The sequence below is a fragment of the Polypterus senegalus genome, chromosome 5, assembly GCF_016835505.1.
Source record: "Polypterus senegalus isolate Bchr_013 chromosome 5, ASM1683550v1, whole genome shotgun sequence".
NCBI lineage: Eukaryota > Metazoa > Chordata > Cladistia > Polypteriformes > Polypteridae > Polypterus > Polypterus senegalus.
In genome coordinates, this window is record NC_053158.1 from 141,196,268 (window position 1) to 141,212,733 (window position 16,466).

At 36.8% G+C, this 16,466-nt stretch overlaps 1 protein-coding gene across 1 annotated transcript in view; it reads left to right on the forward strand.

Moving 5' to 3' along the window:
* The window catches only part of vps41 (VPS41 subunit of HOPS complex), a 145,355-nt gene that overhangs the window by 74,649 nt on the left and 54,240 nt on the right, over positions 1–16,466 (forward strand). The window contains exons 8-11 of the mRNA XM_039753407.1: positions 7,173–7,292; positions 8,918–9,064; positions 9,787–9,853; positions 16,268–16,365. Of these exons, the coding sequence (XP_039609341.1) occupies positions 7,173–7,292; positions 8,918–9,064; positions 9,787–9,853; positions 16,268–16,365 (432 nt within the window). The remainder of the gene's footprint in view (positions 1–7,172; positions 7,293–8,917; positions 9,065–9,786; positions 9,854–16,267; positions 16,366–16,466) is intronic.

Here is a 16,466-nt window from a genome sequence, read left to right on the forward strand (position 1 = left end):
TCCAAGGAGCTTTGTTTAGTCCTCCCCTTTAGAATGTTTCTGAAATGAGTTAGGCAAGTGTCATTAAATAGCGTGGCTGTGCGATCAGTTGTAACTTTTTCAGGGTGTTTATTTTCAATAAAGTCAAGTGTTAGGCAAGTGTCATTAAATAGCGCGGCTGCACGATCAGTTGTAACTTTTTCAGGGTGTTTCTTTTCTTTAAAGTTCAAAACTTTTTCCCACATTGCAAACACTTCCTTTATCTCACTTTAAGAGATAACCTCCTCCGCGATACCGATCTCCTGCAGAACCTCCGTATGTTGCCGCGTCTGTAGTTCCGTCAACTCCTCTGTCGTCAGTTCCTTGGAATGTGTGGCGACAAGCTCTTTGATGGTTCGTATTTTGAATTTTTGCTCGTAACTCAACGCAAAAAATCGACTTAGTGATGGCTCGTATCTCAAAAAACTCGTACGTAGTGGCACTCATATCTCAAGGTACCACTGTATACCTAACCATTTATGTTTGTAAAACATTCTTTTCAAATATAATTGCAAGTATCAATTATTCAATATATACTCCCTTGTTTCTGAACCCATTATGTTTAGTTGTGTATTTAAGTATGCTTAGTTAAATGCATGTGTCCATTTTCTGTTTCATAGACTTGTAGCAATAAAAAACTTAATTGCTTGAAATGGGCTGCTTGTGCCACAGTAAATATGAACTTATTCTTCAGTACAATATCATATTTTTTTATGTTTGTGCCCTAGGTACACACAATCAATGGCTTCAAATTGAAGTTATTAACATGATACAGCTATGTTTCAGCAGTGCAGTTCTATATGTTTCCCTAAAAAGTTTAATATTTGTGGATTGCATGGACAAATATTGCATCCAAACAGCAGGAGAAGTAACTTTTAGTATGTACACTGGTTTTCCTCCCATTTTCCAAATATGTGAATTTTGGGCTAACTGGCAAATCATAAATTGCCCTATATAAATGAATGGTATGTATGTGCAAAAGTATACTCTAATGGACATGAGTCCCCACTAGGATTCTAACCCACACCCAGTGCTTCTGGAATAAGCATTTTAACTGGCTTCCCATAATCCTGAACAAATAAGTAGGTTATAAAATAAATGTTAAAATGATTCCTCCTCACTGAAAAAGTATGACTGTAGCTCATCGCTGTTTCATTCATAGCAGCGTTGCTTTTTAAGGAACATCTGGATATATTACACTGCAAGTGTTATTGTCATCTATTAAACAGGAATATACAGTGGGTACGGAAAGTATTCAGACCCCCTTCAATTTTTCACTCTTTGTTATATTGCAACCATTTGCTAAAATCATTTAAATTATTTTTTTCCCTCATTAATGTACACACAGCACCCCATATTGACAGACAAAAAATAATTTTTGAAATTGTTGCAGATTTATTAAAAAAGAAAAACTGAAATATCACATGGTCCTAAGTATTCAGACCCTTTGCTCAGTATTTAGTAGAAGCACCCTTTTGAGCTAATACAGCCATGAGTCTTCTTGGGAAAATAGGGGATTCTCTTCCATTCCCCCTTGCAGATCCTCTCCAGTTCTGTCAGGTTGGATGGTAAACGTTGGTGGACAGCCATTTTTAGGTCTCTCCAGAGATGCTCAATTGGGTTTAAGTCAGGGCTCTGGCTGGGCCATTCAAGAACAGTCACAGAGGTGTTGTGAAGCCACTCCTTCGTTTTTTAAGCTGTGTGCACATACCGCTTAGAATTAAGGCCAAAAAGTTCTATCTTGGAGTTTGCTAAAAGACACCTGAAGGACTCTTGAGATGGTGAGAAATAAGATTCTCTGGTCTGATGAGACCAAGGTAGAACATTTTGGCCTTAATTCTAAGCGGTATGTGTGGAGACAACCAGGCACTGCTCATTACTTGTCCAATACAGTCCCCACAGTGAAGCATGGCAGTGGCAGCATCATGCTGTGGGGGTGTTTTTCCGCTGCAGGGACAGGACGACTGGTTGCAATCGAGGGAAAGATGAATGCGGCCAAGTACAGGGATATCCTGGACACAAACCTTCTCCAGAGTGCTAAGGACCTCAGTAATGACCCTAAGCACACAGCTAAAATAACGAAGGAGTGGCTTCACTCCTGTTCTTGAATGGCCCAGTCAGAGCCCTGACTTAAACCCAATTGAGCATCTCTGGAGAGACCTAAAAATGGCTGTCCACCAACGTTTACCATCCAACCTGACAGAACTGGAGAGGATCTGCAAAGAGGAATGGCAGAGGCTCCCCAAATCCAGGTGTGAAAAACTTGTTGCATCTTTCCCAAGAAGACTCATGGCTGTATTAGCTCAAAAGGGTGCTTCTACTAAATACTGAGCAAAGGGTCTGAATACTTAGGACCATGTGATATTTCAGTTTTTCTTTTTTAATAAACCTGCAACAATTTCAAAAATTCTTTTTTTTGTCTGTCAATATGGGGTGCTGTGTGTACATTAATGAGGGAAAAAAATAATTTAAAAGATTTTAGCAAATGGCTGCAATATAACAAAGAGTGAAAAATTGAAGGGTGTCTGAATACTTTCTGTACCCACTGTATATTTGTGTATGCTTTATGAGACTGTGTCTGCTAAACCCGTACAAATGATCACTTGAAATATAATATACTAATGCATTCAGTATGTTAAAAAAGTCCAATTTGCTGAGCACTGAAATAAGTTTTTAAGTTTTTATACACTGCTTTCTCTGGAAAACACAAGGGAACACAAACCTCGTCTTGAAGAAGGAATATATGCTTTACCACACAGATCACTTTTTTGTGGTTTTTACATTTCATTATACACATACAGTTGGAACAGTCTGGATGGACCTTAAGTTTTACTTTTCTTTTTATTTGGTATCTTTGGCAGCAGATGAAATGTATTTGTCTATAAAGATAATGTGTATACAGAATACTGTCATGTTTACTATGAAAATATGCTACACTACTGAAGCATACAAATTAGTAAATAATACAGAAGCTATGCCCTACCTGTGAGTATGTTCACATTTTCAAAATTTTGTGATCTTTTTTTTTTCCTGAACACTTTCATGTCATTTCACCTCCCAGATTCCCTCTGATTGTAAAAGAAGCTGAAGTACATTTTCAATCAAAAAAATGTACCACAAACACAAGAAGCATATATAAGGCTTGAAAGAGAATTATTTAGTCATCTTTTTTTCTTGTCCCACTTGCTCTTTAACAGTGTCAGGTGCCAAGAAGAGTAAAACTTGACTCTAATGAACAGTTCACCTTGTATATCTCAATACTGCTCTTCTACTTTTCAAACAGCATCTCATAATGGACTTCAATTTCTTCTGGCAGAAGACATATATGTAGCCTTTTTTCAAAGTAGAAACACAAAAGTAAATCTATAGTGTCATGAAAAAGTATTCAGTCCCCTTGAAACTCATCACCATTCTCTGTATTTTAAAAGATACATTCAGGCATTCCTCGTATAAGTATTTTTATTTCCAGCTTTTATTTTTAAATATATATTTTTGACAAATTATTTGCTTGGCTTTAAAAATAAACTGTTAGAACACTTATGTGGTAGTGTGGTACATAGTTGCCTATATAATTACTTACTAATTTCTTTGTTTGGATAAAGTCTATGGTGCGATACAACATTTACATTTATTTGTTTAGCTGATGCTTTTAACCAAAGCGACTTATAAAAGAGTTTACAATTGAGTAACATTAGGCTAGGGCCTGTTTGTTCAGCAAGTGTAATAGTATGGGTAACAAAAGCTGATTGCCACAAGTGAAAAGATGTACTAACTCATACATTTACAATCACTAAAGCAATTAAACTTAAACAATAGTATAAAATGTCACAGAGCAAAGTTTTGTTTTTTTTTTCCCTTCAATTCGACAGATATTCACAGAACAGATGGGTGTTCTATCACTTCTTAAATACACTGAGGGAGTCAGCAGTTTGGATGGAGGTTGGCAGGCCATTCCACCAACTAGGAACTACATATAAAAATTGTCTGGATTGAGACTTGATGCCATGTAGAGGTGGCATCACCAGGTGCTGTTCCATGGCAGACCTGAGTGGGAGAGGAGGAGTACAGCACTTCATCAGTGTTTCCATATACACAGGTGCTGACCCGCTAACTACTCTGTAGATAAGCATAAGGGATTTGAACTTAATGCGTGCTGCTACAGGAAGCCAATGTTACGACCTGAAAAGAGGAGTGACATGTGCCGTCTCAGCTTGTTAAATACAACACTGGCCGCTGCATTCTGGATCTGCTGCAGCGACTTGATGGCACATGCGGGTACTCCTGCCAGAAGTGAGTTGTAGTAGTCCAGACGTGTCAAGATCAAAGCCTGGATAAGAAGTTGTGCTGTATTCTCTGTCAGATAAGGTCTGATCTTGTGAATGTGGTACAGCGTGAACCTGCATGAATATGAAACAGTAGGTATGTGGTCAGAAAAAGGTAGCTGCTTATCCGTTATCACCCCAAGGTTGTGTACTGACTTGGCAGGTGTTAGCAACAGTGAGTCAAACTGCATAGAGTTTGGGGGATGAGCATACTGGCTGTCCAGGATCACAAGAAACTCATTTTTTGCCTGGTTCAACTGTACATAGCAGTCCTTAATCTAGGTTGAGATATTAGTAAGACATACAGAGACTTGTGCTGATATTTTATTGTCCTCCAAAGGGAATGATGGGTATAGCTGTGTAATATCGACATAGCACTGATAAAAGAAACCATGGAATTGAATGATGGAGCTCAGCGAGGTGATGTACATAGGAGAGATTAGAGGACTCAGCAATGATCCTGGGAGTACACCAGTGCATATCTTTAAATCCATTGTAACATATATATGTAACATACTGTATGTGTGTGTATGTATGTGTATATATATATACTGTATATATATATATATAATATATATATATATACATATATATAATATATATATATATAATATATATATATACACGTATATATATATATATATATGTATATATATATATATATTATATATATATATATATATGTATATATTACACACACACATTTTGAAATACTTGGTTTTGAAAACAATAAAACCTTATTTTACCTATGATGTCACTTCTAGAGTTTGCACACATTAGTTCTAATTTAATAAGAACAAAATGTAGTGCTTTTGCAAATTAATGAACTGTTGTGTATTTCCACATAAATTATATTTTAGTAATATGTTAATCATAATTAACTTAAGTAAAATATTCATTTTTTCTGTAAATACAACACAGCGAACTACACTAATATTGAACAAATCAGTTGCCGTAAAATACAGATTTACAAAATAGTATATAACCATATCTTTTTTTTCTCTTCATGAACTCACTCTTACTAGAAGACTGTAGTCCTGCTACAGGTTTATCAAATTTTTACACTATAATTATCACCCTTTTTCTTGTATACTCCAGCATCAAAGTCAATATAGTGCAGAAAAAAATTAAGAGCTTTGTAGCATAAAGCACTTTATGCAAGGAGTACTGAATCCTAAGAACAGAAAATAGGAGCATTAGTCTATGACACTGAAGACAGGTTCAGACTTCCATTACCTTTCAAGTATCTGTGTAAGGAGTTCAAGTTGGTCCACTGTTCCACAACCAGATTGAAATCCATGTTACTTGTCCTGGGTGTGAGCTTTAGCTATCTAATTGATTGTTCATTCTAGTTCTCTACAAGGCTGATAAGCGTTATCCCACAGTAACATATTTTCTGATCTTCCTTTTCGAAAAAATATCCTTTCAATATGCAGCAGCTTTAGCATTTCTTGTTAGATTTTAGCTAACCCAGCAGTTTGGCCAGTGCAAATCTTTTTAACACTACATTGTCCTCAGCCAAAGAAATCGATTAAAGCGCAACCAATACTTCTGGCACAACCATCTCCAAAGGGAGCATATCCTATTGGTTCATGATGCAATTGGCATCCTTCCACCTCTCAGCAATATCTTTGGTTGAGGCCAATGTTTTCCCCACCCTTGCTGGGAACAGTCTGGTTGACATCCTTCTTAAAATTCCTGAGGTTTTATTTTGTTTTAAACAACCTCTTCCAGACTTAAAAAAAAAATAAAAATAAAAATTCTGTAGGCATCAGCAAACTCATCATACATACAGGCCATTCCCTCAGCCACTGTTGTAGCTCATTAATTTTTGGCCTTTCTGTACTTCACAGTATCATCTGGAACCTCATCTTTTAGCATTATATGGAAGGTCTTTCTCTTAATGTACTTCACATTATCATCTGGAACCTCATCTTTTAGCATTATATGGAAGGTCTTTCTCTTAAACTTGACATATTCCCTTACCCCTGGCGTTCTGTAGTTGTATCCTTCCAGGTGCAAACAAACATTCTAAAACAAGGCATTTGCTTGTCACACTTGGCATACTCTCACTATTTGTTTGGTTTTCAAGGTATCTCTGGCCCCATCCATCTGATGAGCCCCACACCTATCACTTACCAACAAGTACAAAGCACCAGGCAGATGTCCATAATATAAATAAATCAAACAGTGACATGATTTTACAAATATGAATAAAATATAGTATTTTGAATAAAAAAGTAAAAGGCAGTGTTGTACCATAACATGTAATCACTTGAGTTTTTATTATTATAGAATTGATCGTAGTGGGTAAAACTCCATGTAAACTGATGCAGAAATTAATTCAGAGCTTATACATTAAGTCCAAATTTGGTATGTGGACTACATTTTGAGCACTTCATATACTGAAGATTTTATTTTATTTTTTTTTTATATTTGAAGGCATGACTTAAGGATTGGCATCAATTAGTACCAGTAAACAATATTGACAATAATATTAAAACAATGAAGTGGAGTTGTAAATAACACTGCACCATTATTTTTATTGCATTTTTATATACATTAAACATTTTATGCAAATTTTAACTTTACATTTATACCATATTGTAAAGTAATTGCCATATTCTCAAATGTGAATAGTGCCATCTTGGAAAGGAGTTCAGGATCACCAGGGTAAACTGTTACAAGCTGATTACAATAATTTGTTTGTTCTGTGTTGTTTAACCAAATACTTTGAAATGCCCATAATAATTTTTGCTTTGTGTTTCTGCTTCTAGTTATTGTTATTTAAATATGTCTCATTATCCTGATATTGTTTACTTTTTTAAACAGCTTCAGTTATATGAGAGGAACTGGCTAAACAGATGGAAAACTATTACACTCCATGAGGGAGAAGGAATAATTACTAATGTCAAATGGCGAGGCAGTTTAGTAGCCTGGGCAAACAGTTTGGTAAGTTTTGTTTTATATACAAAAATTATTTGTAAACACTCATGGGAGAATTTGATAAACAGTACATATCTGTCACTAGTTAAAATATACCAGTTGATAATTTTAATTTTATCTAAATTTTTCTGATTAGCATTCACACCAATCTGAAAAAAATATATATACTCTCTGTTGAGGTTTTAATTGTAATTGTAAATCCATCCATCCCGCTATATCCTCACTACAGGGTCATCGGGGTCTGCTGGAGCCAATCGTAGCCAACACAGGGTGCAAGGCAGGAAACAAAACCTGGGCAGGACGCCAGCCCACCGCAGGGCACACTCACTCACACACACACACACACTAAGGACAAGTTAGAATCGCCAATGCACCTAACCTGCATGTCTTTGGACTGTGGGAGGAAACCCACGCAGACACGGGGAGAACATGCAAACTCCACTGTGCCGCTCTTAATTGTAAATAGTAATTGTAAAAGACGAAAAAAATATTACTTTTGAGTATTTGAAAAACCTAAAAGTGCAGTTTGACTTAGTAGAAGAGAATTGCCCTGAACAATGGTTGTTTGGAGAAATGTACATGGTATACTACTGTCATCACTAAAGTTTTAAAATGTTTTCACATTTTATTATATGATTTGTTTGTTGGTTGCAAATTCTGTATTACATAATGTACTAATAATATGTTTAAAATTTTAATAACATTAAATAGTTAATAACATTAAATTTTTGTGTTACAGATAAAATAAATGTGAATAGCAAAAATAAATTGATAATTCAATGTTAAAAAAAAAAAAAAAAATCAAAATGTATTTTTTCAGATTTGGCCCAAACTAATATGAACCTTTAATACACCCTTGCCCAGAAACTGGATATTTATTGGGATTGCAGCCTTACAGTATAAATATATTGTGCCTCAATACAAGGTACATATATTGCCAAAATAAATATGCTTTCAGGCTGTACTTGGCAGCATGAAAGAAACCTTTTCTAATGTGCTCCTTTTTATGTATGTATTATGTATCAATAATAGCGTACCATTATAATTAATCAACATGTAGATCTACATTTTAGTCTCTGCTTTATTAACCTGGTACTTGAAACCTTTTTATTTTATTTTAAATAAAGTCCCCTTTCTTCTGGTATAAACCAGCATGTGAGGCAACAATTTGGCAAAAAAGAGCGTAATGCTGTGACAATGAGAAATTGTACCTGAAAAGGAAACAACTTACTCCCATTCTTTTCATATTTCCTGGTATGTCTAGCCTGCCATCCATTTGTACATTCCATGCTCCCTTACAGGAAAGTATTTGCAGGTCACCTGTTTGGTTGGAGACTCTGTACCTTCTTCAGGGAATGATGGTATAGGTCAACTCCATCAGCCTGTATCCGCACTTGTCAGTTCAGACCAACAGATGTATCTGTTTGAAAATGGCCAGTCAATGTAAATGCAGTTAGTTAAAACAACAAAACCGAATTTCATTCAGTGTCTTCTTCTTGAGTCCTCTTGAATTTGATACATACAACGTAATTCATTTGTATTAGTTTGATCACAGTAAATAGATTATAAACCCAAATAAATTAAAATGCATTTTTAATACCTAATCCTTTTGCTATTCTGTTTGCTTCCAGAGTGTAAAAATATATGACATCAATGCTAAACAAAGAATAACCAATGTCTTGAGAGATAATAACAGCCTTCGACCTGATATGTATCCTTGTAGTCTGTGCTGGAAGGATAACACAACACTTATCATAGGCTGGGGAACTTCTGTAAAGGTACGCCTTTGCTTGATAGCACTGGTCTCTTGTTTGTAATACCTGCAGCATCCCCAGTGTTACAGCTATTGTCAATGCCCTTGTTGTTGTAAAATGATCTGTCAGAATAATATGATTTAAAATGTACTTTTTTTATGTATTTATTTTCTAATGTCTTTCTTCTTAGTTAGAAAGCTTTTCTGTACTTTAATCCACTTCTGTTTTGCGAGTCTAATATATTAAATTAAGGAAAATAGTTCATTTGATTTATTGAATTTTTCCAGCTAACTTTCTAGTGGAAAGGTTACTCTAAAGTATTTATATTCCTAGGTTTATACTTGAAGTATTTTCTGGAAAAAAAATACTTTTCTTTCTTATTCTGACAAGCAATATTAAAGCAAACATACAAAATAAAAAAAACTTTTTACTGTATATCCTTTTGCAGTGTTTAATTGTGTTTATGGAAACTTTTGTGCATCTTCAAGGCAACAGTGATGCAACTTATGTTTAAACATGAAGGCTTTAACATGATAAAACGCTATTTCATGCATTAAGTATTTAACAAAGACATTTGTGACTGGTATATCTTTAATCCTAATTTTTTATGTTTCTAAATTTTACATTTTAAGAAAAATGTTCTTAAACTTTTCTTTTTATTATTTAATAAATACTTAAAATAACACATGATACAGCCTCACTAACTATTCTAGAGTGATTAACTGATTTTTTTTTTTCCTTTTCAGATATGTATTGTGAAGGAAAGGGATCCAACAGAAATGCGAGATCTTCCTAGCCGCTATGTGGAAATTGGTAAATTAATGTTGTTGTTTGAACATCGATTAATTATCATGAAAGTAAAGTATAATGTGATATTCAGTTATCCATGCATTCAAAAACTGATATAAACTATTTAGAAACATAGTAAAGCATCGTTTTCCATTGGTCATAAGGAAATGACTCTCTCTTCGCTTCTAAAGTGCTGTTTATAGCTTCCAGTACAGAACAGTACAGATTATTAATACAGAAAGTTTTGATTTTGTTTTTTTGTTTAAGATTTAAGTGTAGACAAAAAATAAAATATAAAAAGTATGTCACATTATCATTTTAGGAGCTGCCAAAGGCTGATAACAGGTTGCTAGGGGATCTTGCTTTGATGCATAGGGACCTCCTCTCTCTGACTTGTAGCATGAAGACTCACTGTAAGTTACAGTGCAGTACCATTTGTTTATACGAGATACAGATTTGAAAAGTGAATAAGCATGACTATATAGTCTTGATTTTGAAACTAAGGTTTTGGCTGCTTATATAGAAGCTCTTTTATCTTTAATCGGTTTTATTTTAGTGGTTTGGCTCTGGTACAATAATAACATTTTAGTCACCAACTCTTTGCAAATCTTGTCTGACTGTGAATACAGTCAAACCCTCTGGCTTAAACATCAACTTGCAACTCTTACAAAGGCATCCTTTTGCTTAGAATTCTATTTTCAGTGTTTGGGCAAGTGAATGAGAAAACACTTTTGTAAATGCTGACAGTTTCTAGTGTCTGCAGCTCTAATCTTGTTTTTGTAAATTCTCTCAAAAGATTAATATTTAAAATTCTCATATTCTCTAACAATTTCTTAATACAGTGGCCTTCAGTTATAGTGCTATCAGTTAATTAGGTATACAAGGAGTTCTTTGTAACTAAGTACTTTTCTGTATACCGTATTTATGGTTTCAGGGGCCAATGTTATTGGTTGTCAGTGTGGTGAAGTGATTAAGGCTTTGCACCTAGGACTTTAAAGTCTGAGTGGGGGAGTGAGGCATTCCAGTTCAAAGTAAGCCGATGTGAATGTAAATGATTTTGAAAACCAGGGGTGGGGATATGGTATAGCAGGTCTGTGGCTCCAAAAAAATGGCCAGTTTTAAATAAATCCAGATAGCCGTGTCAGTCTCTTTGGGCAAGATTACATGACCGCGGGGAGTTAATGATGTAATTGGGGCCAGTCCCACCGAATGTGCGGGTGTGATCGTTCTCTGTTGCTTCCTTGGCTTCCTGCGGTGTGTGATTAAGGTGCTGTGCCCACGGAGCCGTATAAGTACAGGCCGGCACAGGTGGATGGGGGGATCAAGGATCTGAGATAGAAAAAAAGATTGGAGAAAAAAGAGAATTGGGGTTAAGACATGAAGAGCAGACTTGGGATGACGATCTGACCCATCTGGAAGGGGAAGGCAACACAAGCTATGGCCCCGTGAAGGAGCGTAGGCTGTGGTGCTTTAGGAGCTGGTTCGCCCCACTGAATATTTGCTTAGATTGGGGTGAGCAGGACGGATGACCTCCCTATGGATCCAAGGTACGACTGCGGGAGCATGAAGGAAGACTGGAGGAAAGCCGACCTCAGATGGTCTGGCTGCGCAGTTTGACGCAGCCAAGATGGGGGTTGGAGGAGTGAACTTCTTGGCTGTTGAGTCTGTGCTGGCTACACGAGTGATGGGTGAGCTGGGGAGATCAGGAGGAGTTAGTGACTGCATTTTAACCTCTGATTTTAATGGATTTATTTATTATGTTTATATTCCCCATTTTCAGTTGTTTTTTATGGATTTATGGATATTTGGAACACTGCACTGTTGACACTTTTTGTTTTCTTTGGATGTGGTGTTTAATAAAAGCACCTTGGCACTTTTCCACCATCCCCTTGCTCTGTGTGAGATTTGTCCCCATTTGTCAGCTTATCTCGGTCATAACTATTGGGTTGGGTTCGGTTCTAGAGGCTCCACTACTTCTCTCTCCCTTCCCTAGTGAACCAACATCTACGCTCACAGTGCTTGGCACCCTCACTGAAACTTTTTAGTGTGCTTGCTAACCATTGAGCTTTGCATCTTCCTTGAGCTTTGCTGAAGTTTCTTTTTCCATTTCACACCTGACTCTAAATGCCTGATATGACCACATCTCTCTTCTTCCTGTCCAGGACACCACCCCTTCTTCACTCATCCATTCACCCTTTTGGTTAGTGGTACTGTTTGTGTGGCCTGTCAATTTCTTCCACTGGGTCTTTCGATTCCATAAAGCCCTCTATCAGCATAGTACAGAGCATGTATATTAGCATAAATTAATAAACATTGACAAATAAAATATTTATCAACAAATAAAAAAATCTTGTGGCTAATTCCCTTTTTCTAAGAGGCTACCAAATTTCAATCAAATCAGTCCAGACAATTTTGAAATTTTTTTGTATTTATTTTTTCTGTTGTAGGTGGGGTTTTCCCCTTAATCTAATATATAAAGCAGAGTCGATGTGCGTGTGCGTGTGCGTGTGTGTGTGTGTGTGTGTATGTTTGTTTGTCCGCCATACAAATCTCAACCGCGCGTCTAATCGTCACCAAACTGGGCATGGGGCTACATTGTGACCAGGAGAAGGTCATGGGGTAGGTTTGGTTGGGAAAAATGTTTGTGGTCAAGCGCAGTGCACCTTTTCACCGACACCACATTTGGCACACGTCCCCAAACTTAAGATGGCCGCACGTTGCAACAGACGGTCATCGTGGCGCCATCTGGCGGCGGCTTTGGTCTCTGTGCGTGAAGGACTGCCGTATAGATGTAAAACGTGAACTACCCAATAGGCGTGACCCGCGGACACCTGTGTTTCTGCATGTCACACTCCCACATGCACTGATAGTGCTGTACAAATATGAGAGGGAAGAGAATTCCCAAGTTGATGAGCACTATGAGAGACGCTCGAGCTCCCATAGCACAGTTTGATGTGTGATACAGAACCCCGAGCTGCAGATGACAATCTGAGTGAGCGAGAGTAGTGCAAGTCTGTAGGAGATCAGTGAGGTTGTGGAGCTCTTTAAATATTAAGAGCAGTATTTTGTATTGTATTCTGTAGTTAACAGTGAGCCAGTGAAGTTGAGAGACAATAGGTGGGATATGTTCAGTGGATTTAGAACAGCAGGTTATTATCCTGGCAGCAGAATTTTGAAGAACTTGTAAGCGATAGGTTTTTGTGGGATGCCAGATGGAATAGCATTACAGTAATCTATACGTGAGGTGACTCAGGCATTGAACAATGCTTCAGTACTGTGTTGCGTAAGAACAGGACATCTAGAAACGTTTCGGAGATTGAAGAAGGCAGTCCAAGAAATGTTACTTATATGGAAGGAATTATTTAACAATAATAATAATAATTATTATTATTATTTAATAATTGCCATTATTAGTGTATAAATGGATATAAATAATTGCATTTAAACGATTCACCAAAATCTGTTGTATGTAAACGATACTGTTTTAAACGTTTTTGCTTTTTCATCAGAAAACCCGGTGTCCACATCTACCTGTATTAGTTTAAATGGCACTTTTGCCACTCGCAAGAGGGCGGACGCACTGACGTATCGTGTCAACTAGGCAACACAATGAATGCAGCATCTATCTATATATGTCTATGCTTAAAAAGACATCATCCTTCCCCCGCTGTGCGTCGCTCTTTACCCATGTTTCTTTAAATTGCCAAGAGATGGCGGAAGTGTCCAAGTATCAGAAGGCCAACTGCTTTGATTGCGTGAAGGGGAACTGCCATATGGATGTAAACGTGAGCGACCCAGTTTGTGTGACCGGCTGACACACCCGCGTTTCCACATGTCACACTCCTACACAAACTGATAGTGCTGTATTTCATTCGCCAACGTCCGTTATATGGCAGCACGTTTGAACAGAGACTCGCCTTAAAAAGTTACCATCCTTCCCCCACACGCAGCAGCGGTTATATGTCACTTCTCTCTGTGGTTACCAACGCCAACATCCGTTAGATGGCAGCACGGTTCAACACAGACGCTCCTTACAAACAGAGCACCCCTCCCAGCTATTTTTCCCAATACGGTTTCAGTGCTACTCTTTCTCGCTGGCTTTCCGTATTTGTGATGCTATTTGCTTGCTTTCCGAATCACAGTACAATTTCAGTGTTGCTCTTTCTGACTGAGTGGTACTGTTTGTTCGCTTTTCGACGTATTGTAAATAAGGTAAATTCATCTCACTGTGGTACTTATTCCATACGTTATACCATGTAACACATTATAATTGTCCTGCTTTTCCCTAATATACCCATGCCACTGAAAAAAAGACGTAGAATTGGAAGGTCCACTTCAGATGCCAGAAGAAAGTCTATTTCAAGGGCGTCTGAAATGCCACACCACACACAATCCAGAGTGGAGGCACTTACAATAAAATGTCCATCAGAAAATTGTTTGTTTTATTTCTGTGTTCTGTTTCTTTCATTTGGGACATTCACCGATTATAGATTCCCAGGCAATGCCGGGTACTCCTGCTAGTATTGATATATTGCATTGTCCTTTCTTAGCAGATATCAACTGTCTTAGATGTACCACCCTGCCACATTTCAGCTTTTTAACTAAATGGGAAATAGTATTTTTGTTGTGAGTTGTTGAACTTGGCATTAAGTGTAAGATTGTGGTTCCTCAAATAAGCAAACTGTGGAAAACAATTACATTTCTACCTCTTAGACAACAAATCCATAGCCATGTACTGCATGTGACAGTCAAGTCTGCTTCTACCATCTACCTTTGACTAAGCTGAACCCATGAATTGGAAATAACTGGTAAAAAAAAAAAAATTTATATATGACTGCAAAACTCCATTTTCCACAGCCATTTTTCCACTATCCTAATGATAAACTCTCCTAGCTCATTCTTAATCATGTTCAAATGATTTTTGGTTGTCAGGGAAACCTATAAAATTTTGTTTGCATGGCTGAAACCTGTTATTCTGTTCCTTAAAGCAAAATAAAAAGTCTTTCTTTCAAAATGGCTAAAACAAAACAAATTATTTCCAACTTTAATGCATGTTCCACCTTCATCAGTTTGATGTTAATAAAGCATACCGCTCTTCGTACAGATTTTAAAAAATCTTAAATGATAGAGAGACTCCTTTAAAAGTCAGAATGGGGATAGATTCCAGAATTTATTCTATGCATCTCTCACCCTCACTGTCATTGTTGTGCTAAATTTGTTTGCCACTTAAAAAATGCAAAAGTAAGGCCTGTTATAGCCAGCCCTTGTAAAACCTCCTATCCCAGCTATATATACTGTATCCTTTATGCCATCTTGCTTCCTTGAAAGCCATTTATACATGCTGTAAGATTGATTCTAGATTAAAAAAAGACTTACTTCTGTGAGGCAGCAATGCTGTTACAGGTTTGCAATACATTTATTCTAATATGGCATTTTAAGTAACTGAACTGCTACTGTGGGCAGTATAGTAGTGTAATGGGGAGCGTGGCTGCATCCTGGATTAAGCATGCTGGGTTTGTAATTCCATGCTTGGGAGTATGTTGAGTTTGTATGTCTGAATAGACTTTGTATGTCTGCATGTGTTTTCTTATGGATACTCTAGTATTCCTCCTACCAGCCCAAACACATGCTGAGTAAATTAACTGGCAATTGCAAGCTCACTCTAACTGAATGTGAAAGCAAGTATGAGTGTGTGCAAGAGCATGGCCTGAAATAGGGTGGAATCCTGTCCAGGGCTCTTTCTTGGTATGTGTCCATTGTCTCCAGGATAGACTCAGGTAATTTGTTACATTAAGTTTCATTACACAGGTTTAAGAATGTTATGTCATGTTATGTTTCTGACAAATCATGGGGAAGCATAGCATTACCTTGGAGTAGTGAGCATACTGCAGAAACCCAGGATGCTAGTCAATCATGTAGCACACAAACAGTGGGATATTTTAGTTTATCCATTCTATTTGGCAGCATGCCTTTGGTTTGTGAGAGGAAATAAAACCTCCAGAGAAACCTTACATGAACAGAAAGACCACTCCACAGAGAAAGCACCTAAGTCAGGAAATAACTAAAGTTAAAGAAGTGAGACTGGAAAATATCAGTTGTGCCTCTTTATCCTCCTGGTGAGATTATGATAATAAAATTAATAAAAATCATAAGTTCTCTTTATTGAGTTGACATTATTAATGTATTGGAGGTACTTTAATGCCTTATGAGAAAATTAATATTCCTGTTTACATTTTCATAAATGCAGGCAGATCAGAGTGTTACAGTGATTCACCAGCCTTTTTAGTTCTTGATGTTTTGAGTAAACTTTAAGGTGTACATTAAGGTTTGTTATGAAGTGTCAAGTATAAAAGTCTTTTTATAATTTGCTGTTTTTGGACTGCAAAAATGCAAATCTATATATTTTTTTCCTCTTTTTCTCTGACTTGTGTTTTCTAGTGTCTGCCTTTGATACAGAGTTTTTTATCAGTGGACTTGCACCTCTTGGTGATCAGATTGTAATCTTGTATTACGTGAAAGAGGCTTCAGAGCATCAGGTAAATCTGTAATTTTTCAGTTAAGCGAGGCAAGTAATATGTTAATAAATGCACTAATAGCAATTGTATTTATTTTCTTGTGATCACATCTGAGACATAAA